Source organism: Ochotona curzoniae, unplaced genomic scaffold (assembly GCF_017591425.1).
Source record: "Ochotona curzoniae isolate NIBS_2020 unplaced genomic scaffold, NIBS_Ocur_1.0 patch75, whole genome shotgun sequence".
NCBI classification, from domain to species: domain Eukaryota; kingdom Metazoa; phylum Chordata; class Mammalia; order Lagomorpha; family Ochotonidae; genus Ochotona; species Ochotona curzoniae.
Window position 1 is genome coordinate 499,878 of NW_024467056.1, and position 25,910 is coordinate 525,787.

The 25,910-nt window shown below is 48.7% G+C and overlaps 1 protein-coding gene across 1 annotated transcript in view; it reads right to left on the bottom strand.

Annotated features, from left to right (window-relative positions):
* Window positions 1-25,910, bottom strand: part of LOC121168204 (EH domain-containing protein 4) — a 71,778-nt gene that overhangs the window by 23,361 nt on the left and 22,507 nt on the right. The window contains exon 3 of the mRNA XM_040998092.1: window positions 20,440-20,537. Coding sequence (XP_040854026.1) covers window positions 20,440-20,537 — 98 coding nt within the window. The remainder of the gene's footprint in view (window positions 1-20,439; window positions 20,538-25,910) is intronic.

A 25,910-nucleotide genomic window follows, 5' to 3' on the forward strand; every position in this document is an offset into this window, starting at 1 on the left:
ACCTTGGCAATAGAACCCAAAAGCTTTGGGAGCTGAAAAAAGAAACTTTGTCCTGCAGAAGGTGGCAGCCTGGCATTCCTGGCTGTACATTCTGGGAACAAAGGGAGGGGGCAGGAAGGAAGAGGCCGCTGCCACCCAGCCAGGCGCTTCCTTTCAAAAGGAAAGGTCCTTCGTCCCACCAGGAAACGGCACCTGAGGAGGGAGCAGGTAAGCTCAGGCGGGACTCCCCGAGGCGTCACGGGGGCTGTCTATTTTTAATAGAACAAGAGGAGGAAGAAATGGTCTCAAGTTCTTCCTGGAGCCAAGCTCTTAATTATACAAGTTCTGAACAAGATGTATGTCCATAAAAGGATGCAGGATAATGGATGAAGCCGGAACTGTGGCCAAGTTCTCCCTGCCCACATAACTCCCTGTACCCTTGGGGTGGGCAGCTGCTTGCCTAACTGAAAACAGCCAAGCTGCTTCTCAACTCTCCTCTTATCCCAGATCACCCTGACCTTCTGGGAGTCAGCAGACACTGATTCAGGCTAAGTCTCATATGTACATGTATCAGGGGGATATGACGAGTGGCTCTCCTGGAGGGCCCTGCGGGGACATTGGTCCATGACTCTACTTACCACTTCCTGGGCTCATCTGCTGACATGACCCCACGGTGCCAGGCTTTTCATTGACCTTGTTGTCCCTCTACACCTGGTCAAGCCAGTGCCCAACAAAGATAGACACAGAGAGCTGATGGTCTACCTGCCCCGTCCCACCCTGCCTTGTCCCCAGCTCTGTCTTCTCCAATCCAGTCTTCAAACAACTCTCTTCCCTTACTACACAAAGCTGATATCCAAAACTGTTTTATAGAACACATTTTTCCATGGCTAGCTTTGGTCTTTTCTCATAGTATTTCTTTTAAAAAAAGATTTATTCATGTATTCATTTATTTGAATGGTGGAACAACAGAGAGACAAGGAAAGATGAAATGAGCTCCTCCATCCTCTGGTTCACTCTCCAAATGGCAGGAACAGCGCAGACATGGTCAGGCCAAAGCCAGGAGCTGAGAACTCCATCTGGGTGTCCCACGTGGGTGCAGGGGACCAAGCACTTGGGCCATTCTCTGTTGCTTTACCAGGATAGGTATCAGCAGGGAGCTGGATCAGAAGTGGACCAACTAGGACTCAAACCAGCACATCAGGGGATGCAGGCTATCAACTGCACCACCACGTCAGCCCCTCTGATAGCCTCTTAGCAGGTCTCACTCTGGCCACTCTTCCCCCAATACCCTGCACTTCCCCGTCTCCACATCTTTGCCCATTCAGTATGCCTGAAATGCCCCCTCTCTCCTCCACCTATTGTCACCACCCCAGGAATGGTGACTCCTTCAGGCTGCTCTCTGCCAAGCACTCTTGGGAGCAGAGTCAGGCCTTCTCCACATGTGCCACCCCACAGGACAGGCTCTGTCACATCCACATGGGTTCCCCCATGCAAATTCTCACAGAGCTCCCCACTCTGTAACGGTGGGTTCCCTTGATATTTTAAGGTAGAAGTTCTGTGAAAGCAGAGATTCCAGCCTCTGTAGTTCCTCAGGACTCAGTGTGGGTGCTCAATAAGCTGGGCTTACCCCTCCAAAAGTCTAGAGAGAGCTGCCATGTGCCCTGGAGCCAGCTACCAGGCTCTGGTATTCACTCTAAAAGACTGCAATCAGGGGTTCCATGAGACACCCATTCCTCCATGATCTAGCAGATGGGAGTTCTTTCTCCCGTCCTTTCTCAAATAAATACAAAATTTTTCTTACATGAAAAATAAAAATTTATTAACAGGATAGACCTCAGGTGTTTTAAAAAAAATAATTTGGGGCTAGTGCTGTTGTGCAGTAGGCTAAGCCTCTCCCTGTGGCATCAGCATCCCCTACAGGCACTGGCTCATGTTCCAGCTGCTCTACTTCCCATTCAGCTCCCTGCTTGCAGCCTGGGAAAGCAGCAGAGGATGGCCCAAAGCCTTGAGACTCTGTACCCATGTGGGAGACCCAAAAAAAGCTCCTGGATCCCGGCTTCAGACTGGCTCAACTCCAGTCATTGCAGCCATTTAGGCAGTGAACCAACAGATGGAAGATTTCTGTCACTCCTCTCTGTAACTCTTCCTTTCAAACAAAAAAATAAAATAAATTTTAATACAATTTATTTGAAAGGCAGAGCATGAGCAAGAGAGACTGAAAAAAAGGGAGAGTGGGACATGGGGACACACACACATCTTCCTTCTGCTGGTTTGCTCCCTTTAAGTGTGTGCAAGAAGGTCACAGAAATACATTCTACATTTTTCCCAGGCTGAGTTTACTTAGCAACCATAAAAAGCTGTCTGAAAACATGACTTGCTGAGTGCAAAGAGATAGCTCAAAATAACCAGTAAATAGTCTTGTCCACTGCACTCCTGCCTGTTCCGACAGCTTTGTATCAACATAGGGAAACAGTCCAGGGTGAGCCTTGTGACATGCCCATGAGGCAAGTGCCATTTCGTAGCCCCCTTTACAGAAAACCCAAGAAGTGAAATAAATGAGGGTGTGGAGCCAGGCTCAGGAACTCGGATCCCAGAGGCTACATCTGTATCTACTGCACTGCACCCATGACTATATAGCCAAGAGTGGAATTTTTATTTTCTTCTTTTCGGTTTGTGGCTTTTGAAGCACTCCACAATGAACATGTATTTATAATAAAAATGAGCATGATGTAATGTATTTGAGCTAACATCTTCTATGATGGGGCTTTCAGGTGGCAGGCATTTGGTCTAGTGGTTAAGATGTCCTCATCCCAGATCCAAGTGCTGGGGTGCCAGCTCCAGCTCCTGGTTCCAGCTTCCTGCTAACACGGACCCTGGGAGACAGCAGGGGATGGCTCATGTAGTTGGGTCCCTGCCACCCTCATGGGAGATCTGGATGGATTTCTGGACTCCCAGTGTTGGCCTGGCCCAGCTCTGGCTGTTGTAGGCATCTGGGGATGGGACTGAGCCAGAACCAGTGTTCCCAGTGGTGGAGTTGCCTCTGGTTGTGCTAAGGGTGTCATCACCTCTCACCTAGGGTGAAGCAGTTTCTGTCCTTGCATCTTGGCTCTTCTCCTGGGGAAGAGGTGGCCTATAATCAGCAGCCATTTCCAGAACAACAGGAACAAGTGAATGAGAACACACACAACGGTAAGCGTTGTTTTTTCTGCCTTCTATGCGCCCTTGCTCTGGAGCTGGAATCCACCTTCCCCCTCAGCTGGCAGGACATGGCGCTCTCAGCAAGGGGAGGCTACAGTCACCCCCAAGTGGGGAGATCCAGAAAGTCTGTTTGGGGGACAGAGGATGTTTCCTGCTTCTAGGTTTCTATTTGGGAGTGGCCACCCCTAGGAGAATGACACTGGCTACAGTGAAACACAAGGTTGCTGGAGCTCCAAGTCTTAGGGTTTAGCCCCTGAACACACTGAGATTTCAATAAAGCCAAGTGCCAGATGCCCCTAGCAAGTGGGCTTTATTTGTTTTGTTTTGAAAATAGATTTCTGCTTCATTCCTCAGAAAGCCCCAACAGTCAGGTATGGGCCACGTCAAGGGCAGGAGCCTAGAATTCCATCCATGTCCCCCATGTAGATTGCACTTGGGCCAACTTTGGTTGCTTTCCCAGGCACATTAGCACAGGCTGGATCAGAATTGGGGCAGCGAGATGCAAACCAGCACTCTTGACATGGGATGCCAGTGTCACAAGTGGTGCCTTAACCCACTGTGCCATGAGCTGGCCTGACAACAGGCTTCCTGTGCACTTCCTCAACTATCCTTTTCCCATCCCTCCCCCCAGGGAGTTTAGAACAAGACTCTGTAAATTCATTTCTCTGTGCCTATTTCCTCATAGAATAAACAAAGCAGCCTCCCAGCCCGTCCTTCCTTTCCTCTGGGGGATGTTGCTTGTGACTATGACACATGGCAGATACACGGGCCGGTGTCCCTGCAGGGTCCTCCAGGAGAGCCGCCCGTCACAGGAGCCTGACACATGTGGACGTGAGACAGCCTGGTGAGGTCGGCTCGTGTGGTCACATGACCAAGTGACTGCTGGGCTTTGCATCTCAGATTGGGGATGAGGTTGAGAACCAGGCCCTGGGTAGAGATAGCAATCCTGGCTGGAGGGCGAGACTGACACAAACTATGAAGAGAAACCTCCAAGTCCCAGAGCCAAGCCTGACTGCTTCATCCCACTGGGCCTTGGTCTGTGCATCTACAAGATGCATCAGATGACTGATATGACATTGTCCAGGCCTTAAAGTACAGCTACAGGTGATGGTGCTGCATAGGAAACTTCTGGAACAAAAAGCCAATTTCTCAGAAAGATCAGTTCAACTAAGTGCCCATTTAGTGCAGAGACTGACCAATCACCATGCCTGTGGAAAAACGGAAAACCTTCCAGGGTAAAGTGTTAGGTGCAAAACGTAAGGTGTCACTTGGTATTGTCCATATGCCTTATGGGAGTGTCTGGGTTCAAGTTCCTGCTCCACTCCTGATTCTAGCTTCCTACTAATATGCACCCTGAAAGGCAGCAGGTGAATCTGCCACCCATGGGGGATACCTGGATGGAGTTCCTGGTGAATGGCTTCAGCCTGGCCCAGCACCAGATGTTGTGGGCATTTGGGGAAGTGAACCAGTGAATGGAAGCTCTTTCAATAAGATTGTTTATCTTATTGAAAGAAATGCCTATCAATAAGATAAACAATTATTTCCAGAAGCACAGGAAGGGTATGGCAGTACACTGGCGCCTGCAGAGGATACTTGGTACCATAACAGAAGACAGAACAAATTGATCAACTACCCCAGCAAAGAGTTGGCAGTGAATACCTGGGCAAGTGGAGACTCTAAGGTGGACTATGTCAGCCAGTGGAGTCTGGAGAGATTTCATCACAATTGGAGTGGAAAGATCAGCAACAATACAGAACTGTTGAACTGTCAAAGCCACTTGAGCAGGACCCTTGGAGCATGCCCCACATTGGGGACCCTGGGATGGTTGGGAGGCTGGGTATGGCTTCTCCCCTTATCTTTCCCTTCCCCACAAAATACAGGAAGGAAAAAACAAAATGTCAAAGCAATGATGTCACCCACTTTCCTCTAGTCCTTGACCCTTCCCACCCTAATCAAATATGTAAAAATTATCAAAAATAAATAGTCCACCTTAGTGTTTCCACTTGCCCAGATTTTCACTGCCAACACTTGGCTGGGGTAGTTGATCAATTTGTTCTGTCCTCTGTTCTGGTACCAGGTGTCCTATGCAGGCTCCAATGTACTACCATATCCTCCATGTGCACCATGTTCACTGCTCTGTCTAAGCCACTGAGGAGGTTCAGCTTTGATACATGCATCTTCCTGGTTGGGGTTCTGAGTCCAGCAGTTCGATTAGGGTGATCCTATGTGAGCCACTGGATTCTGAAGATTTAATTGTTCTTGAAATGGCAAGATTGGCAGCAATTCAGAACAGCTGAACTATCAAAACCACTTGAGCAGTGCCCTTGGAGCATGCCCCACATTGGGGACCCTGGGATGGTTGGGAGGGTGGGTGTGGCTTCTCCCTTTGTCTCTCCCCTTCCCCCAGATACAGGAAGGAAAAAAGAGAATGTGGAAACAATGGTCTTACCCACTTTCCTGTAGCCCTTGACCCTTTGAGCCCTAATCAACTATGTAAAGATCATCAAAACTAAAAAAAAAAAAAAAAAAATCTTAAAAAATAAATAAAATTTATACAATTAAAAAAATAAATAAAATGTAAAAACCTTCAGATGGCTACAGAAATACAAATGATTAGCTCCAAATGATAAAATTTCAAGTAGCAGGTTTTATTATATTCTGTCCCCTGGATTCATATGCTACATAGCATTTAAATTTTTTTTTATTTAAAATTTTGAATTTTATGGTACAATTCTGTATAGTCTGGAATTCCCCTCCCCTCAATTCCCACCCTCCGACTGATTTTCCCCATATTGTCACAACAGTACATTCCTTCATAAGGAGTTACAATTCCATCAGTCTGCTATTTAAGTGTGCTCGAACATTGCTGGTACAGACAATGTCAAATAGTCCATCGCTACATAGCATTTGGGCCAATTCCAAAGATTTTGGGTTGTTTTTACAAGGGTGATTAGTTGCTTTGAAAACTTAATTTTCTTCTCATTTAATTCCAAAAGACTCTATAATTGCAAGAAACTATCAGAGGAAAAACCATAGATCTTAAGACTCTCAAAGATGCTGCCGAAGACATCCAATTTAACCTCCTCTAATATTTTAAGTGGAATCCAGGAATTCATGTCCTGTACATGGAAAATGCCCATTCCCCCTTTTTCCAGGGGGCTTCATGTACGTCAGGGAAGAAAGTCACACACAATACACCCATAAATCAGGCAGAGTGAGTCTGGCCAAATGTCACGGGGCCTACAGCGGCTGGAGGCAAGCTGCCAGTGACAAACAGACTCCACCCAAGCCTGAGAAGGCCAAGCGGGGCTTCGACCTTGGCAACACATCTGGTCATTCTGTGGTTCAGAAGTGCAGAAAGTTACTGTTTCTTCAAGCCACTTTCCCCAGGAGAGATGGGTCAACTGGAGTAACAACCATGGGACCAGCAACTGCTGACCTTGCCCTGTCCCTCCTCTTCAACAGCCCAGCCTCGCTTGAAGATGCTGTGGCTTGTGGACAGCAACTGGTCACAAAGTCAGTGCCAGCAGCTAAATGTACAGCTCAGTGACTCCTGTGGCCAGACTCTTACTCAGACTTGGTCACTCTTTGTATCACAGATGGACAGACAGATCCAGTCAGCTGGGAAGCCACATGTGTTCTCAAGGCCTCTCATAAAAAGATGACTCAATGGTATTTTCAAAATGCTCCAGCAACTTGGGGCAGGCGATTCTTTTAAAAGGCTGTGAGCCTTTAAGAGGCCCATTCACATCAAGAGTGAAAGATAAAAATCTGAACGGCAAGATGTCCCCTATTAGATAGTGAAGGGAAAACAAACAGTTGGCAATGCCCTGGGAACAGGTGCACTGCACACACCACTGTGCCCCTTCCAGGGCGCATTCCAGCACCAGCAAATACACACAGTCCCTAGCTCCTTTCCATGCAGCAATTCCAGTTCTAGAACAGAGACATAGACAGCGCCATCTGCCAGATTGCTTCCCAAATGCCCACAACTGCAGAGGCTGGGGCCAGACCAAAAAGCCAGGAGCCTGGATCTTAATCCTGGTCTCCCACATGAGTGGCAGCAATTCAAGCACTTGAGCCATCACTGCTGCCTCCTGGAGCATACACGAGCGGGAAGCTGGAATTGGAAGCAGTGCTCTGACAAGAACCTAGACAGTCCGGGCCCGGCACCAAGGCCTAGTGACTAAAGTTCTTGCCTTGAACGCGCCAGCATCCCATGTGGATGTCGGTTCTAATCCTGGAGGCTCCGCTTCCCATCATGCTCCCTGCTTGCGGCCTGGGAAAGCAGTCGAGGACGGCCCAAAGCCTTGGGACCCGGCACTCGCGTGGAAGACCTGCAAGAGGCTCTGGACTCCTGGCTTTGGACTGGCTGAGATCTAGTCATTGCGGCCATTTGGGGAGTGAATCATTGGATGGAAGATCTTCCTCTCTGTCTCTTCTCCTCTCTGTACATCTGACTTTCCAATAAAAATAAATAAATCTTAAAAAAAAAAAAGAAGAAGAACCTAGACATTCCAATAATGGATGTAGGCATTCCAGGTTGTGTCTTGATCTCAAACATTGGGCCCAAGACCTGCCCTTACATTTGCATATTTTTCTCCTTACTAGTCCCCATTTATCTATTTTTTTGAATTATGAAAATAAAGCCTGCATATACTGTTTTGAAATATATATGTACTGTAGAACACCTAAGCTAAACTAATTCATATGTGCGTGACTGCATGTATATACATTTTTAACAAGGAGAATACTTGTTTATTCTCAGGGTTAGATGTTTAGCCTGGTGCTTAAGAAGTTAGTTACCGCCCAAATCTTGGGCCCTACCACCCATATAGGACACTCAAATGGAGTTCCTGGCTTCTGACTTCACCCTGACCTCAGCCATGGCTGTTGTGGCCATTTGGGGAGTGAACCAGAGGGAAGATCTCTGTCAGGCCCAGTGCAATGGCTCAATTGATTAATCCTCTCCCTTCCAAGCACTGGGATCCCATACAGGTGCCAGTTTGGGTTCCAACTGCCTTACTTCCCATCCAGTTCCCTGGTTGTGGCCTGGGAAAGTAGTAGAGGACGTCCCAAGTCCTTGGGACCCTGCACCTGTTTGTGAGACTGGAAAGAAGCTTCTGGCTTTGGATCAGATCAGCTCTGGCTATTGCAGCCACTTGGGAAGTGAACCAGCAGGTGGAAGATCTGTCTCTGTAAAATCTGCTTTTCCAATAAAAATAAATAAATCTAAAAAAAAAAAAAACCTGTCTCTCTCTCTATATATATATAGCTAGTGAAGACATTCATTTTCTACATTCCCAGCCCCACTCTGACTCCAGCTTCCTGCTGGTGCTGAGCCTGGGAGGTAGCAGTGACAGCTCAAGGAATTGGGTTCCTACCTTCATGAGGGAAGACCTGGATCGAGTTCCTTGCTCCTGGCATCAGCCCCACTTGGGTACTTGTTGAGGGCATTTGGGAAATGAACCAGGGAATAAGAGCACTCATTTTCTCTGTGGCTCAAATAAGTAAGTAATTTTTAACAACTCTCCTCTAAGCAATTTCCAGGTATACTGGCATATCATTGTGCAAACTGTATTTACCTGCACTAAAGTTGCAAAACTGACTATTCACTGTGGCACTGTCTGTGCTGGTAGATTAGGAGCAGCTGGAATTTCATGCATCAGAAGCACATCACTCTGGCACTGCTGTAGGATGAGGATAAGAGGGAGGCTGTTCCCAAGCAGTCACCTGGCCAAGCTCCAAGATTCACTGCAAACAGAAAACCATGGTGTGGGGCAGTGCAGTCCCCCACAGCCGCAGGTGTGTGTGCATGTAGCTGCACTCACAAATAGCCCAAGAGGAGGTGCAGAGACAGCTGATGGGGTTTATGCGAGCATAGGAACCGGGGCATGTGGACAGGACAGGTGTTCATGACTAGTTGGCCTTTTGTAAGTTGACCTTTTTTGTCCTGTACACTCACATACCACATAGTCCAGGGTCAGGACTGAAGAACACATCAGAAAGGAAGGGAACATGCTGAATTTCATGTGTGTCCTATGCTTTGCAACATGGTGTGTATTCCAACAGGAGGTGGTTTTGAGGAGCAGACTGAAAGAGCCCAGGAGAAGTGGGGCTGGGGGAGTTTCTTAAGGAAACTGCATCATGTTATATCCCTCAACTACAAGGGGGAGGTAGATGGTGCAAAGAATCAACAAAGTGTCAAGAGCAGGTCCTTTGCCACAGGGCACACCTCTACTGGCCACTAAGTTTCCCCAACTCCAGCCTTGCCTGTACTCTCATGGCTTTCCATGGTTCTAGGTCAAGTCCAGGCACTTCATTTCTACCTCTGCCATCCTTCTGGTGCCCAGAAGAGTAAGCCCTGGACTGCCTGGGTCTCGGGACTCTGCCCCTGTCTCCTGTCCTACAGGACATGCCAGAGCTGGCCCCACGATCTTGGTTACTCCATCCTGGGACTACCCAAGTTCTAGATTACAAGTAGCTGCCATCTTCACAATTATGAATCATAACCTGCACTGGATGGTCTGCACATGTCCCCTGTCAAGGCAGCATTGGATGACTCCCCCGTTCCTTCACAGAAGTACAACTGGAGATCTATAGGGCCTCTCCTTCACCATCTTTCTCTCTGTGTTCAGGACTTGCAGAAATCCCTGCCATTCCCAGTATCCCCACAACCACGGGTCCATGTCAGGTATACAAAACCTAAATTACATCCCCATTGTGGATTTCACAACCAATACCTGCAGAACACCTGGACTGGCGGACCATTCACAAAATCCAACCTTGTAAGGCAAAGTCCTTTCCTATCCATTTTATGGAGGGGGAGACAGTAACTTGATTGGCCACCTGGCTAGTGCAAAGTGGGAGAACCTGGGAAATGCAAAAATGTCCTCAGCCTGCAGTTCTCTGCCTGTGCTGCTCCTCCCTGGCCAGAATTCCGTGTGGGCATCCCTGTGCTGTGGCCTGTATAACTGCCAGCAGTAGAGGGGTTTCCCACACACAATAAAGGGAATGAGGTTGAGAAAATGAAATGGAGGCTGCTAAACACTATAGGTACACATAAGAAACTTTAAACACAACTCGTTCTTATTTGCGCTACAGGGTCTGAAAATTGCTTCCCTAGAGGTCTAGGCTGGGGTGAGGCTGCAGGCAGAGGACAGTAGCCAAACCATGGCTCCCTCCCCTACAAAGGCCTCTGACATCAGTGGGCACTGGGGACACCTGTGGGGCAGTCACTTCTGCTTCCACTGAGGCTCCCCCCTAGTGCCAGTGGGGAGAGCCACAACTGCTGTCCCCATCCCTCTCACTGGCTCCTCCCCTGGGAAACAGGCTGGATGCAGCTCAAGTTTGCTGTGCTGAGTTTCTGAGTTTGTCATCACCTTTCTGTTCACTTGGTCTAGGGTGGTGGAAGGGAAAGCTGGGAGCAGAGGCTCAGTATGACCCAGATTTCTCTAGGGTCTGGTCCCTGCAGTAGGACCCTGGATAGGCGGTGTTGGGGCCTGGCCTGGTGCCCAAAACCAGAGGTCAGGAGGCAGCTTCTTTCGCCCATATGGGATCCCGGTGTGTTCAAGGCGAGAACTTTAGCCCCTAGGCCACGCCGCTGGGCCCAGGAGGCAGCTTCTTAACAAGTTCCCCTGCAGAGCTCCTACTTAAGGCCTGCACACATGGTTCACAGTCCTGTGGACTCAGGGGCAGAGGGAGAGGGGACCACACAAAAAGACATGGATACGGTAGTCCCATACCAAGAGAGAAGAAAACCAAGCTGACAGAATAATAGAGCACTGTGGTCCCAGGGCAGTCTTGCTCTAGCTCAGTTCAAGACCCCCAGAGGTTCTCACAGTGATAATACTGGGTAACCAGAAGGTTCACAACGATTAGCCTTCGAGGGCTTCTTGTTCCTCTCAGGACACAACCGGCATGCTGCCCCAAGACCCCTAGCTTTGCCTGCAGGCCCAGACTGCAGCACCTTTTGCACCCCAAATCTTCCAGGTCTGATGCACCCTGGCATTGGTTGTGAGCTCCTTCTCCAGGGGGGATGCCTTTCCCAGCTCTCTGCCAACCCGAGCATCATCTCCTCAGAGGTCCTCCCGAGTGGAGGAGCAGCTGCTGCTGTGGGACCAGCCACCATACTGCTTGCTGTGGGATATGGTCACCATGCTGTAGCTTGTGCTTGCTCTTTAGGCTCCGTGAGGGCAAACTCGGGGGTGATCTTGCTGTTTGTCACCCTTCAACACCTGGTCCCTGTCACCGAGTGCTTAAGAAGTTGACCGTCAACCCCCAGCTGACGTTGAACCCAAGAGCACCTCCTCACCTCTCTGCTGTCCTTGAATGCAAAGTGGTGCAGTGTCTTTCCTGAATTTCACACCTTCAATGACTTCTAAGCAGATGTCCCTCTCCTCCTCCCTGACTTCAGTTTTGCTTGTTTTTGCTTTCTGTTTTTTATTAAAAAGTCTAAGTTTTAAGTGTATCTTTCTCCTGATCCATTACATAGTTAAAATATTAACAGAAGCTAAAAATAGCTGCCGGGGCCTGGCCAACACCATCTGCGAGGACCTCCTTGCCTTAGACGAGGCACAGCTTCACCCATGGTGTGGAATTTCCCGTGGCACTGGCGGAAAAGGAGTCCGGGATGTGTTTGTCAGCAAACTTCCCTGAGACAAAAAGCAGCCAGGATTTCCTGCTAGCAGCTCAAGCAGCTAGTGGGGTCCAACACCTCTCAACCTGGCCTCAGCTTAGCCTTAGCACTGGCTAGGGAATATGGTTGGTCAACACTTCACCAGGGGCAGTCCCGGATCCTCAGTAGTGGGCAGTGGGGGAATGGAATATCAACTCTGAACCACGCATGGTGGCAATCACTGGCTAACATCTCCATATGAAAACAGCTTTGGGGCCTCAGCTCTCCTCTACAGCATCCACTACCGCACCCCTTGGTAACCCATGCAATCCTGATGAAACCCAGTCTCCTGTCTTGTGCCTCTCACCATGTACCCGCATTTCAGCCACCTGGACCTAAAGCGCCCCAAGCGCCCATCCTTCTTGGTTCTTGCATGCACTCTAATGTCTACAGGAGGGAACAGCCGTGGTAATCTCTTCTGAGACTAGGTGCCAGGTCAACACTGATTAAGAGTGTCATATCATCATCTTCCTCAGCCATAAGTCAGAATGAAGTATTGATAAGACAATATAGACAACTCTTTGAGGAACTTCATCTCTCTTGTGTCTGACTTCTTTCATAACACATCTTTTAAAAGCTAATCAGCTATAGAAATGACATACGCAGAAAAAAGGCAGAAACAATTATACAAAAACAGCAGGTTCAACTCCTGAATAGGAAACTATTTTAACTAACTTGACTGAGGAGAGAAATGAATGCAAGCAGAATACAAAACTCAACCCCCAGGAACTCTGACCTCCAACAGTATTACAATAATGCTGATGGTAGTAACAGCTAAGGTTTACTGAGCACTTATTTTGTGCTAATCTGGGTACTATTTTATACTTATTTATTTGAAGGGTGGAATATTCAAGATAAGAGAGAAAAACAGGGCCTGACAAGAGAGAGCTTAATGGCTAAAGTCCTCACTTCGCAGGTGTCAGGATCCCATATGGGTGCCAGTTCTAATCCCGGCGGCCCTGCTTCCCATCCTGCTCCCTGCTTGTGGCCTGAGAAAGCAGTCAAGGAGGGCCCAAAGCCTTGGGACCCTGCACCTGTGTGGGAGACCTGGAGGAGGCTCTGGGCTCCTGGCTTCAGATCGGCACAGCTTTGGCCATTGTGGCCATTTGGGGAGTGAGTCATTGGACGGAAGATCTTCCTTTCTGTGTCTTCTCCTCTCTGTATATCTGACTTTCCAATAAAAATAAATAAATCTTTTTAAAAAGAGAGAGAGAAAGAGAAAGAGAAAGAGAGAAAATGAGATTTTCCCTCTGCTGGTTCATTTCCCTAATGTTTGCAACAGCCTGGTTTGGGTCAGGCAGAAGCCAGGAGCTGTGAACTCCCTTTGGGTCTCTGATAGGGGTTCAGGGGCACAAGCACTTGGGCCATCTTCTGCTGCTTTTCCAAGCCATTAGCAGTGAACTGGATCAGAAGCGGAGCTCCTGGATCCCAAACAATGCTCTTGTATAGCTGACATGCTGGCACTGCAGCCATAGCTTGCCTCACTACATCCCAACACCAGCTCCCATTTTCTAAGTATTAACTTATTTATCACAAACCCTCTTCAGTAGGTACTATTATTGGTCCTCTCCCTGTTACAGCCAGAATTACAACACTGCAAGGCCACAAGATTTGTAAAAAGTTGAGCTGAACTTGAACCCAGCCCATCTATTCCACTCCATGTCTTTCCATTGATGACACAGTATGGTCTCCCAGGGCTTCAATCCCTGACTGGGCCAAGAGTGATTTGTTCATACAGAGTAGTAAAGATTGTAGAAATGACCTCAGAGGTACAGATTGGCAGGAATTCAAGTCCACAGGTGCACATTTGATTCTTGAGAAGTGTTTAAGTGTCATTAGAAACATCAGGTAAGGGCCTGGTGTGGTAGCTTAGTGGCTAAAGTCCTCACCTTGCATGTGTCAGGATCCTATATGGGCACCAGTTCTAATCCCAGCTGCTCCACTTAGAAAAGCAGTAGAAAAGCAGTAGAGGATGGCTCAAAGCTCTGGGACCTCTTACCTACATAGGAGACCTGAACGAGGCTCCAGGCTTCAGATTGGCTCAGCTCCAGTCATTGTGGCCACTTAGGGAGTGAACCAGCGGATAGAAGATTTTTCTCTCTGCCTCTCCTCTCTATGTAAATCTTTTTAATAAATAAATAAATAAATCTTTAAAGGAAAAAAATAAAAATGGTAAGCCCTTGACCTGGGCTTGTTCCACAAAGCCTAGCTCCTTCACCTGTAGGGTCTCAGCTGAAAGGTCACCTCCACAGGCCAGCTCGCTTTTCCAGCGGGTGGCAAGCCATGTCATGGGCTCCTCGTCAAATTCAGCATCATATCTGCTTCCTCTCTGGTATTCACCATGTGCGATGAGGAAAATCACATACTTGCTTCCCCCCACCCCCCACCGGCTTTTCCCTTTGCTAAGGGAAGTGGCTTCGTATGTTTGGTTGGCTTGTTGAGTCCCTGCTCAAGGAACCCATCTGTGTTCAGGTGACAGCATTCCCAGGCAACACATGGTGCAGCAAGTCCAGGACAGTGAAGGCCCCTTGCTCCCCTGCACATTCCCAGCTCCTACCTGGAGGCCTGGCTCCCAGGAGCTCATTCCCTATTGACTGAACTTGTCCATGGCTGCAAACAACCTGGATGGAAGTTTGTAGCTCCTACTGCTGTGTCTCAAGGCTCAGCTTTGGGTCCTACCTGCTCCACTGCTGCATCCTAAGGAGAAGATACAAGAGTATGGTGATGAAGTCCCTGGAGACCTACAGCTGGGAAGCGGCAATGGACTGAGAGAGGAGGTATGAGGGCTTTAAACTGCTATCAGGTCAAAAGACCAAGAAATGAAGTGAACTGCTGGGAATGGCGAGTCAGTGTTAGGAGCAGCACCTTGGAGAAAGGCTGTGGGTCCAACATGATGCAGTGACCACAGAGTGCAGTGCTGTGGATAAGCTGGCCTAGTTGTGGGAAGTACCTGTAATGGCATGGTGACCAGAATGGGAGTATGGCCAGTGCTGCTTTATAATTTGCCCTACTCTTTAATTTTATTATTATCTCCTATTTTTTTTGGTAATACTGTCAGGGCAAATCCTTGGTGTATTTGTACCCAGCGGCACGAAAGAGGCCCCTCTTGAGAAAATTGAGAGATTCAGTGCTGATGCCCACAACCTCTGGTTGCATGTTGGCCTCCAGCTCCTGGCCTGCCCCAGGACCTGTCAACCACCCATGGCTCTGCATAGGCTTCCTCCAGGGTCTCTGTGGGCCAGAACCTGCTAATGAAGCACTCCAGGTCTCTTCTGTCCAGTAGGAGAAAACCCACATTGTGTATGTGTGACTGAGTGTTTTCCTCGAGTCCTTCTTGCGGCTAAGGCCCGAGAGGGGAAGTCATTCTTATCTAGACATCTCTCTCTGTTCTCTCTCCTTTCCTGGGTAGCCTTTAAAATCCGGTCTTTTGTCTCTAAAGTTCATACAACTTGTCAAGTAGCTGTGGCTGCACTTCCCTGATTACAGGCTGTTTTCGTCTTTCCTATCTTTTCCTGCACCCTTATTTATCACAGCTTGCTTCCCTACTCAGTCGGTTCTTTTGTGATGTTATGTTTGGGTGCCTCGGCCGTGCTGTGCCAGTGGGTTTCATCACAGCCTGCATATCCTGAGCTGGCAGGAATCACACATCTTTCCTATTCTTGAGGGCTTTATTTAACATGGCCAAGTCTAGGAGGCCTTAAAGATGCTTGCATGTGGCTGCTGAAAGGTCAATCAATGACTGAAGCTTCTGTCGTGGTCTGTTACTTGCTAGACCCTCCCTGTTTAGTATCCTCTTGCTTATTGCTTTTGTTTGGTTCTTTCATCATCACTGTCTTGTCAGTTCCATGCTCCAACTTAGAATGAATGGGCTGGGACAAGGACTTAGACATCAGGAAAACACATCCTCAGATTTCCACCTGATAAACTGTCAATGCAGGGAGAATATGCGGATGCAGTGAGAAGTGGACACCTACGGCCTCTTTCTTCTAGAGCTACTCAAAATTTAAGAGGAAAAAAATGTTTCCGATACCACAGTCAAGTCTACTGAGAGCTACACAAAATCTCCTACTCTCAGCTAACTGCAGAAATAATTAGTTTTGGCTAACACAGCCCCTCCAGAATGCTACCACGCCAGGTAGATGGACAGGTCCATCTGCTATTACACCAGAATTTTTAAAAGCATTTTCTTCCTTGGGTGGGGACTTTTGTGATGGCAGCCACATCCCAGAGACGTGTCCCAGATAGCTGAGAACACAGAGATGCTTACACCAAGTCCTAAGATAAATCCCAGGTTTCATCTACATCCAGTGTGGCATAAGCAATAGTTCTAGAAGCAAATGGTTCAGGGGCTGGAACAGGAGGTAGGAAATGAAAATAAGGATGTGTGAGGAGACGAATGATGTTCTCTTTTCTCACCACGTGTCAAAACCCTGGCCGCCGTTATCAATGCAGCACAAAGAGCCCTCCAAGGAATGGCTCAGCTGAGGTTTCACCTGCCTGCTTCAGCAAGACAAGTTAGAAAAAATCACAAGTAAAACGTCCTTCTATTGGCCAATAAGACACAAGAAAAAGATCTAGAGGCATTTGTAGGACTTGCAGCTAGCCATTCCTTGATTAGAATATTATTACAAACTCATCAGAACATTTGCATTCCTGCCTGATGGGAAGTCAACATTTTATATTGCCGAATAATGAAACTGACATCTTTTTTTTTTTCTGTTCATTATAATAAATTTGAAGGAGCACTTGAAGGATAACAGGTGTCCATGTGTAGCGTGGAGCATACTAAAAATCACTCCCAAACCAACTCACACATGTGGCTCCTGATGTGGACCCTCAGCTGACAGGGCCTTCCCTAGAATGCTGATGCAGCACTCGCTGAAGCCCTCAGTGCTCCAACGCAAGGAAAGGGGGCAGGGAATGCAGCCCTGACCACACAGTTGCTCTCAGAGTCTGCTGACGGGGCAGGCTGAGCTAAGGCACAGTATATCTGCCACAGGTCACTCCAAATACCCACGTGGGTTGGCCATGGAGTGCTTCTAACAGCATAGACTGTAAATGTCGGGTGGTTCCTGTGGTCCCTGAGTGACTAGCTCCTGGATCCAGGCTTTGCCTATCTCCACTGGATCCTCAGTGAGGAAGCACAGCATGGAACTGCTCACCCATTACTGGTCTGGCCTCAAGCTGATGGGAGAACTCTGTTTCATGGGGTGCGAGGGTCTCCCTGGGGTGCTCAGCAGTCACCTCACACCCTCTTCCTTCCCACCCGCCTCTTTAGTGACACCACCTACCCTGCTTGGTCTATATGGTCGCCATAGAGACTAGAGGTTTGGGCCATCAGGAGTAGTGGGACGTTTTCACAGTTCTCACCAGGCCCTGCTTTTCTGGAGATGTGTTAGAGACTGGGAGACCCAGGCCTGGCTTTTGGAGGCCCATGATAGTTCAGGTTTAAGTGGGATAATAAATGTTAAACAATTAGCACAGCATAGACACAGAGCAGGGACACTCAGTACTTGAGACTATTACACTACTATCAATCCACATCTCTGCGTGAAAGGGGAACCGGGGTGGGGTTAATCCATCAGCTGCACTGTGGCCAAGACAGAGGCAGGAGGATGGTAAAGTCCTCAGGGGACATCTTAGATGTCTATGGGGCCACCTAGTCTCTCATGCAGGGTTGATGCTGATTCCTGGCGAGGCGGAGCAGGAGAGAAGCACTGAGGAGAGCAACAGCAACAAGAGAGCAGGTGGTACTGCAGGCAGCAGTTTAAGGTGGAGTAGCTTTCAATTATGGTGTATTTGTTGCAGTAGAGTGTCAGCTGACTCTAGCCACCAGCTTTGTGTTTAATGTCATGTGGCTGCCAGCCTGGGGAAGCTGCTGTGGCCTACAGAGCTGCCACACTGCAGCTTTCAGTGCCTCGCTGGCAGTTGTTTTGTCCCTCGGAGCAGTAGGGACTGGCAGACTGACTGGAACTATACGTGCTATTTCTGTGCATAGGATGTGAGCAAGTACATGCCACAGTAAGTCACGCCAGGATATGAGTCAGAATCTACTATAGAGCACTAGGACGAACCAATCTTCAAAGCATGCTGAAGGCATTATGTCATACTGCAACCCGATTCAACAGGAGCTATGACTGATACAAATACTAAGCAAAAGAAAAGGCCAAAGAATGTGGCCAATTAGGATTAGCCTGACGAAAAGAAATAGATACTGTGGGATCCAAACTCCAGAGGTCTTAAAATTAAAGATAAAAAGAGGCCTGGATGGTAGCCTAGTGGCTAAAGTCCTTGCCTTACATGTGCCTGGATCCCATATGGACATCATTTTGTACCCTGGCTGTTCCACTTCCCATCCAGCTCCCCGGCTTGTGGCATGGAAAAACAGTAGAGGATGGCCCAAAGCCTTGGGACCCTGTATCCACACGGGAGACCTGGAGGAGGTTCCTGGCTCTGGATTGGCTCAGCTGTTGCAGCCACTTGGGGAATGAACCCTGAAGATAGAAGTTCTTTCTCTCTCCTTCTCTGTAAATCTGCCTCTCCAATAAAAATAAATAAATCTTTAAAAAAAGAGAGAGAGATAAAAAGAACATTCATCAGAACCGTATCATTTTCTAGCACACTTAAAGATAAAAGGAGTGAAATAATATGGACAACTCAGAAAAGCTGTACAATATGACTAGTTTCAGACCAGTCAGCTTTGGCCATGCGACCATTTGAGAAATGAACCAGTAGATGAAAGATCTCTCTATTCTCCCTCTCCTTTTTCTCTGTAATTCTGCCTTTCCAATTAGAAAATATATATATATATCTTCTTTCCAATTAAAATATAAATATATATACATCTTCTAAAGAGAAAAAAAAGTCTGTAAGGAGCCAGAAAAACCCATTCAGTGTGTTTGATGCAGTGAGACTTTCTTAGGCTTTCATTCATCTTTGAATCCTTTAAAACAAACATCCTTTGCTTTTGTAGCAGAGGATAAGACCAACAAAGATATCTATGACAGAATTAGCCTGGTTGTTTTCTATATAGCCTCCTTATATACCTATGGGTACTGCATCTGCAGATTCAACCAACCAAGGAGAGAAAATATTTGGGCAAAACCACTGTGCATATCAAACATGTCCAGAATTGCCTTCCTGCCATTATTCCTTAAACCATGTAAATGGGTGTCAGAGGGCATTGTACCAGATGCTGCACATTGTACTGGTTGCTGTAAGCCAGGGATGATTCAGGGTGTACAGTTGGATGTGTGCACATTAGACTCATGTACATTACTGGGCAGGAGAGCTGTGAGCATCTGTGGATTCTGGTACCTGACCAGGGTCTTGGAGATCCAACTTGGCCTGATGGCAAAGTCCCTCAGGGAAGCAGCGGAGTTCCCCCTCAGGATAGCCTCATGTGGTTAGTAGAGCAGGCACCTCTGCAGTGCCTTGAGAAAGCTGAGCTCATAGCACGAGAAGCCCTTCCTTCACCCTTGCCCCTGGACTCCTGCCTGGCTGTAACAATGCTCCTGCTTTCTGAGCTGAAGGCCAGGCCATTGGCACATGGTGGCCGTAACCATGATGATCCCAAACAGGTGCTGTGTGACCTTGGCAGGCCTGTACATCTCAGCAGGCCATGGCTTTGCCATTCAGGGACTGAAGGAGTGACAGCAGCCATCCATGTGCCCCACTGCCTCCTTCCCACCAAAGTCTTCCAGAACCCCCTCTGCATGTCAAGTACCAGGAGCCAGGGAGAACTGCTTGCCCTGCCTTGTGGTTGCAGGGCTCAATCCTCACTCCCCAGGAGCCAGACATTTCCTCTCTGTTAGAAAGCTGTGTCCAGGCCCTTGCCCTGCGGTCCCTGTCTCCAGCAGAACAGGGGAGATGATAGGTGCAGCTCTAGGATCACGCCTCAAGCCCCTGCCCTCTAGAGGCTGAAGCAACCCTTCAGCCCTGACCTTGTGGCTCAAGCACTTTTCCCTCTTCACAGGTCACTTGGGAGAGTTGCCCAGGTCCTCTTCCCCAGCCAGATCATCCCTTAGGTAATTCCTACTCTCCCCCCTGGTTCTTTCAGGGAGCTTCCCCAGCACCTCCAAGCAGACCAGGGCCCCAATCCCTGCACCTTGCTCTAGGGCCCACGTCTCTTAGAATCTATTCCAGCTCATCACCTGTTTTTCTGTGTGGTCACTGGGCCACTGCCTGCTTTCTTTACCAGAGTAGAGGTTTCTCCCTGGCAGGAGCTGCCTCCAGACAGATGCCCATTGAAGCCTTGCTGTGTGGGAAGGAGCTGCAGGTGCTCAGGGTTGGATGTGTGTGGGGACAAGGAAACCCAGGCTGTGGGAAGAGGCCTCTCTCTCTCCCTCTGAGCCCCTACCTCCTGTGTTTCTGTGGATCCTGGTGGCAGACAACAGAGTTGAAAGGCATTCAGAGGATGTGGCTAAGATCCAGAAAGTTTCACAGTTGAAAGAGCAGAGATTTTGATGTGCCGACCTCCAGTTTGCTCCAAGGCAGGGTGCCTGCAGCTGCCCAGGGACATGGGAAGACAGGATGGCAGGCTTTGCCAGAGATGACAGGGTTAACAGGGTGGGGTGGGCACTGACCTCGGCTGATGCGCTGCTTCTCCCCAGACAGGATGCCAGGGCTGTCGATAATGCTGATGCTCTTCAGGACCTGGTTGGGCAGCTGGGAACACATGAACCTGGAAGACACAGGTCAAGGTGAGGTCAGAAGCCAGGCCTGGCAGAGGCCTCTAACAGAGGACCCTTCCCAATGCCTCCCACATAGCAGGGACTTAGAGAAAGCTGACAGCAACCTCAGTGGAGCCACAGAGAATAGCCAGGCCGTGAGACAGGGATGGAGTGCACGCTGGCATCTGCATCTACCTACCGCCTGGCTCTGTACTATTAGTTTTTACCTGAGCTAACATTACTTGGATACTTAAGTATTGCATGAACATCACCTCCTGTAAGAGGGTACGTGTCAAACCAACAAGGAAGAAATCACCATCACCCTGACAGAGGTTAGGTAACTTGCTAGAGTCACTCTAGTTTGCTAAAATCTAGGTCGGAAAGCCCATGAGCCTCCCCTCCCCTATGCCAGGCACCTGCGTCTTTCTGCATTCAGACATCTTACATGCTGTCAGGGCTCACGGTGGCACTGGAACTCTGTCTAGGCCTTGCCCTCTTGCCAGCCTGAATGCTGAAGGAGGTACCAGGCTGTTTCCATGCCCTAGGGAATCAACAAGCAGCCTCAGGCCCAAGGAGAAGCTGGCAGCTGTGGGCCACACCCCTGGTCTTCCAGGTACATAGGGGCCCTAAGAGAGCCAGATAAGAGGCTAGGATGGAAAAGAGCCTAGCTGAGCATCTCCAAGTGTCCAACCCACCTGGTACTATCCCTTCTGACCCCCATCCTGCCTGCTACAGTCCCAGTCAGCTGCCTCTGGCCCACAGAAGTATGGTAGGGTGGGAGGAAAACTCAGAACTGGAGAGCAGAAGACCTGAGCTTGAGTTCTCCTTGGCTTTGCCCAGGCACTGTCTAAGGGCTCCTAGGCTAGGGCCTGCTGATCCTCGTGTGTAAAGGAGATGTCTGGACAGGCACTGATGACGTCTTCTGTTGACTCTCACTGTGTAATTCTAAGCACAAGGAGGAAGTTCCCTCCCCTCCCCTGCAAAGGTCCCTGAAGACAGGCACCGTGTGCCGTAAATGGCTGCTTGCATACTCTGTACAAGCAGAAAGTTCAGAAATGCTTGGCACTAGCTCAGTTCTTCCCTTCAGTGCAAGTGGTAGGAACAGTCAGAAGGCAAGCGTGCCAGTAATTTGGGGTGGGGAGGCTGCCAACCTACAGAATGCACATGGCAGGGCACAGCTCAGGGGCACTCTCTGGTGGGCTGGGATGGCAGGCCTGAGCCCAAGATGCTATTATCCACACTTCCAGACAACTTTCTCTGAAGGTGCTCAGGACAAATTTTCACACATTATGTCTGGTAGTGTCAAAGACACAGGGAGAAGAGATATCCCAACCCTTGGGTCAGGAGGAAATGCAGAACAGAAAGCACTTGTGACATCTGGAGGCTATGCCTGACTGCATGGCTGGCTGAGGCCTGAGATCCAAATGACACTCAATATCTACAATGAAAAACTCCTAATGCTGGCAACAAGGAGTCAGGGATCATGTTGTGTTACAGGGGGTGAAGCCACTGCTTGTGATACTAACATTCCATATGAGTGCTGGTTTGAGTCCAAGCTCATCCACTTTTGATCCAGCTCTCTGCTAATGCACCTGGAAAGGCATAGAGCACCACCCGAGTCTCCCACATGGGTGGCAGGGGCCCAAGTACTTGGGCCGTCTTCTGATGCTTTCTCTGGTACATTGGCAGGGAGCTGGATTGACCCAAATCAGGCTTGTATGTGATACTGGTGCCACAGGCAGTGGTTTAACTTGGCTGTGCCACAGTGCCAGTCCCAGTGATTGACATTTTAAAAATCAGACTTTTAAAAGCCTCAGAAAGCACTCACAGTAGGCTTGGTGGTAAAAACAGGCACAAGCATTTGCTGACCTCTCACAGTATCAGACTTGCTGCATACATTTTCCATGTGTGTTCATTTTATCTTGACCTCCACCTTACAGGACGGAGATAAGGCAAGGCTCACTGAGTCCCACGCTGACCTAGCTGGCAGTTCCAGGTATAGGTTCCTAACTGCTATGCTGCTCCCAGTGTTGCCACAAACACTGCCAGGATCAGGAATGGGTGTAGGACAGCTCCCCGTGGCCCAGGAGCACACATAGCCCTGGAGCTCCTCACTGAGGCACCTGGGGCAGCTGGTTCCCTTCCATAGTGATGCATAGTAGACAGATATGGACTGGAGCCTGTCTCCCTTGTCACTGGCCCTGTGACACTGCACAGTCTCTGAGTGACCCTACCAGCTCCCAGGACTCCCAGGTTGATGCCAAGGTTCAGGTAAATCCAAGTTCACCACAGAGGGAACCCAGGGCCATTTCATAGCACCTTGCTGGACTCCAGCCCATATTACGATGGGAGTACACCCAGAGGACTGATGCATAATTTCCTAAACAGGAAAGCAAATAGACAAAAAATCTACCAAGATTCTGACAACTAAATCATAATAATTACTATGACCAGGCCTGATATGGTAGCCTAGCAGCTCAATTCCTCACCTTGAATGCTCTGGGATTCCAAATGGGCGCCGGGTCTAATCTCAACAGCCCTGTTTCCCATCCAGCTCCCTGCTTGTGGCTTGGGAAAGCAGTCAAGGACAGCCCAAAGCCTTGGGACCCTGCACTTGTGTGGGAGACCCGGAAGAGGCTCCTGGCTCCTGACTTCAGATTGGCTCAGCACCGGCCATTGTGTCTGCTTGGGGAGTGAATCAGTGGATGGAAGATCTTCCTCTCTGTATATCCAACTACACAATAAAAATAAATAAATCTTAAAAAAAAAAAAAAAAGAATTTCTATGACTAGCAGCCTAACATCCTGTGCCCAGAAAGAAGTCATTGCACATCCAGATGATGCAAAAGTCCCTGGCTGGGGCCAGTGTTGTGATATATAGGTAAAGCAGTCACTTGAAACATTGGCACCACATATGGGTTCAAATCTGCTCCACTTCTGACCCAGCTCCCTGCTAATGTGCCTAGGAAAACAACAGAAAATGGTCCAAATACTTGGGCCCCTGCACCCATGTGAGAGACCCAGAAGCACCTGGCTCCTGGCTTGGGACAGGCCCAGCTCTAGCAGTATGACCACTTGGGGAGTGAACCAGTCAATGGAAGATCTAACTCTGCCTTTCAAATAAATTTTTAAAAAAATGAAAATTTTTGTAGCTACCTCTCCTATTAAGCTGTACAAAATGACCCCTTTTAGGGGTAAAATATGGTCTAAGATTGGCAATGCTTCAATCTACATCTGTATCTTTGTGAATCTTCCCTAATGGATATGGGACAAACCTTGTGCAATGTGCCAGCTGGGAAGGGACATCAAGCAACAGCCTGGGGAGGAAAGCTGGTTTTCTAGAACGTCAGGACCAGCAATGCACAGGCAGCTGCCAATCAAGAACAATGTTTTAACCACTGGAGCCACCATAATCCTGAGGTGAAAGATTGCTGGGAAAAGCTTCTGCAAGTTTACTTTGGATACATAAACCACAAAAAACATCCAGATCTTTGCTTGGATTGAAATGAAACAATTCTACTGGGGAATCAAAATCAATTCCTGCCATGAGTTCACTTTCCTTCATCAAAGCAGCCAAATTAGCTGGCCTGCCAGCAAGTGCCAGATTGATGCTACGTATCTGTAATGAGGCTGTTTGTTCTTTTCAAAGATGGATTTTCTATTTGATTGAAAAAGTTACAGAGAGAGAAGAGACAAGAGAGTTTGGGGTCTTCCATCTACTAGCTCACTCTCCAAATGGCTGTAGGTTGAAGCCAGGAGCCAGGAGCTGCTTCCGGGTCTCCCACATGAGTGAGCAGCCATTCACTGCTCCTTTCCCAGGCACATTAGCAGGGAGCTGGATCAGAAGTAGAGCATCCGGGATTTGAACTAGCATCCACATGGGAGGTTGGTGTCACAAGTGGAGGCTTAACTAGCTATATCACAACATTGGCCCTATGAGTCTATTTTAGAAAAGCTCCCCATGATAGGTATGTGTTATACAAAATTCAAGAACTACCACTGATTGCAACCTCAGAGAGTAATACATGGAATGCAAATCAAGAGCTATGCCTGTATATTCTCCAATGGCTAAACCCTGGCACTGGCTCTCTGGCACCATCATCAGGGTTTGCTCCTCCAGCAGAGATCTGGATGCACTGTCTACACTCCTCCAGTTCAGGAACAAACTTTGTAAGGTCAAGTCCTAGGACAAGGGCCTCAAGTGATTTTCCAATGGGAAACAGAGGCAAGGGAGAAATGAAATATCAAGCTTCTTGCATAGAAGACTGAAACCTACAACTGTACTTGATTGCAAAACAAAAAGTAAGCAGTTATCCTAGGTCGTAAAACTAAATGCATATATACACACACCATTTCAGCAAAGTAGACTGAAGGAGAAACATCACATCCACCTCTGAAGCAGACAGCAGGGGTCAGTCCCCAGTCCTCGGAACCTCTCAAAGTGAACTGGGCTCTCAGGTCTCGCCCAGGCCCCACAGGTCATGCCCACCTGCTGCTCTATGACAGGAAACTGCTTCCCAATAACAAACTCTGAGTGTCACCCACACTCAGGAGCTCCTGGATCATGCAAATCTGTCTGGTGGAGGCCAGGATGTGCCATTCAAGCTGTTGCCTTGGAACTCTTTCCATTCTGACTCCTGTAGAATTGTAGTCAGTCAACGCTGAGCTCTGGCATCTTGCCTCCATTTCCTTCTGATGGACACCCTCAAGCACTGGCCCAGAGAATTCAAATGTCAAAACTTCCTCTTTTGGTGAAAGAATATGAAACGTTTGCGCAGTGTCACTTTGGGGGAGGGGGGCGGGAAGGGTGGGGAAGGAGGAACCTGTCTCCATTTCTCAAAAAAAAAAAAAAGCCTGGGTTGCTATCTTTGGGAGCAGGACGCAGGTGTTAGCTTGCAGGTGTCACTGGCTATGACCTGGGCATGTACTTAAAAGGCTGTCTGAGACGTCCTGGGAGGGGCAGAGGGTCCATCCAATGCCCTGTGGCCCTGTCCCAGTGAGATTCTGTGGGGGAGACGGGGTGGGGTGGGGAAGGGTTCCCAGAACACACCCTAGCTGCCTTCCTCCTTGGAGTTGGATTTTGACCCAGTTCTCAGGAAGTATGCTATGGGAGAGGAGGTTGGGGCCTTCAGTGCTAGCCTGAGGACATACACACCCTCAAGGATGCTGTGGTTACAGCCACGCCCCTGAGCACCCAGCAAGGATCCTCTCCAGCAACTTTTATGTGCCAAGCACTGCTCAGTCAGGCTGTTACCAACTGGGCACACAGCCACCCCGGCCCTCATACAGTTTCCAGGACAGAGGGGAGGCACAGACTCCTTGGCAGGTGCCCCACAAAGGTGCAGGAAGGCAGACAAGGGGTAAGGGGACTGGAAGTCTAGTCCT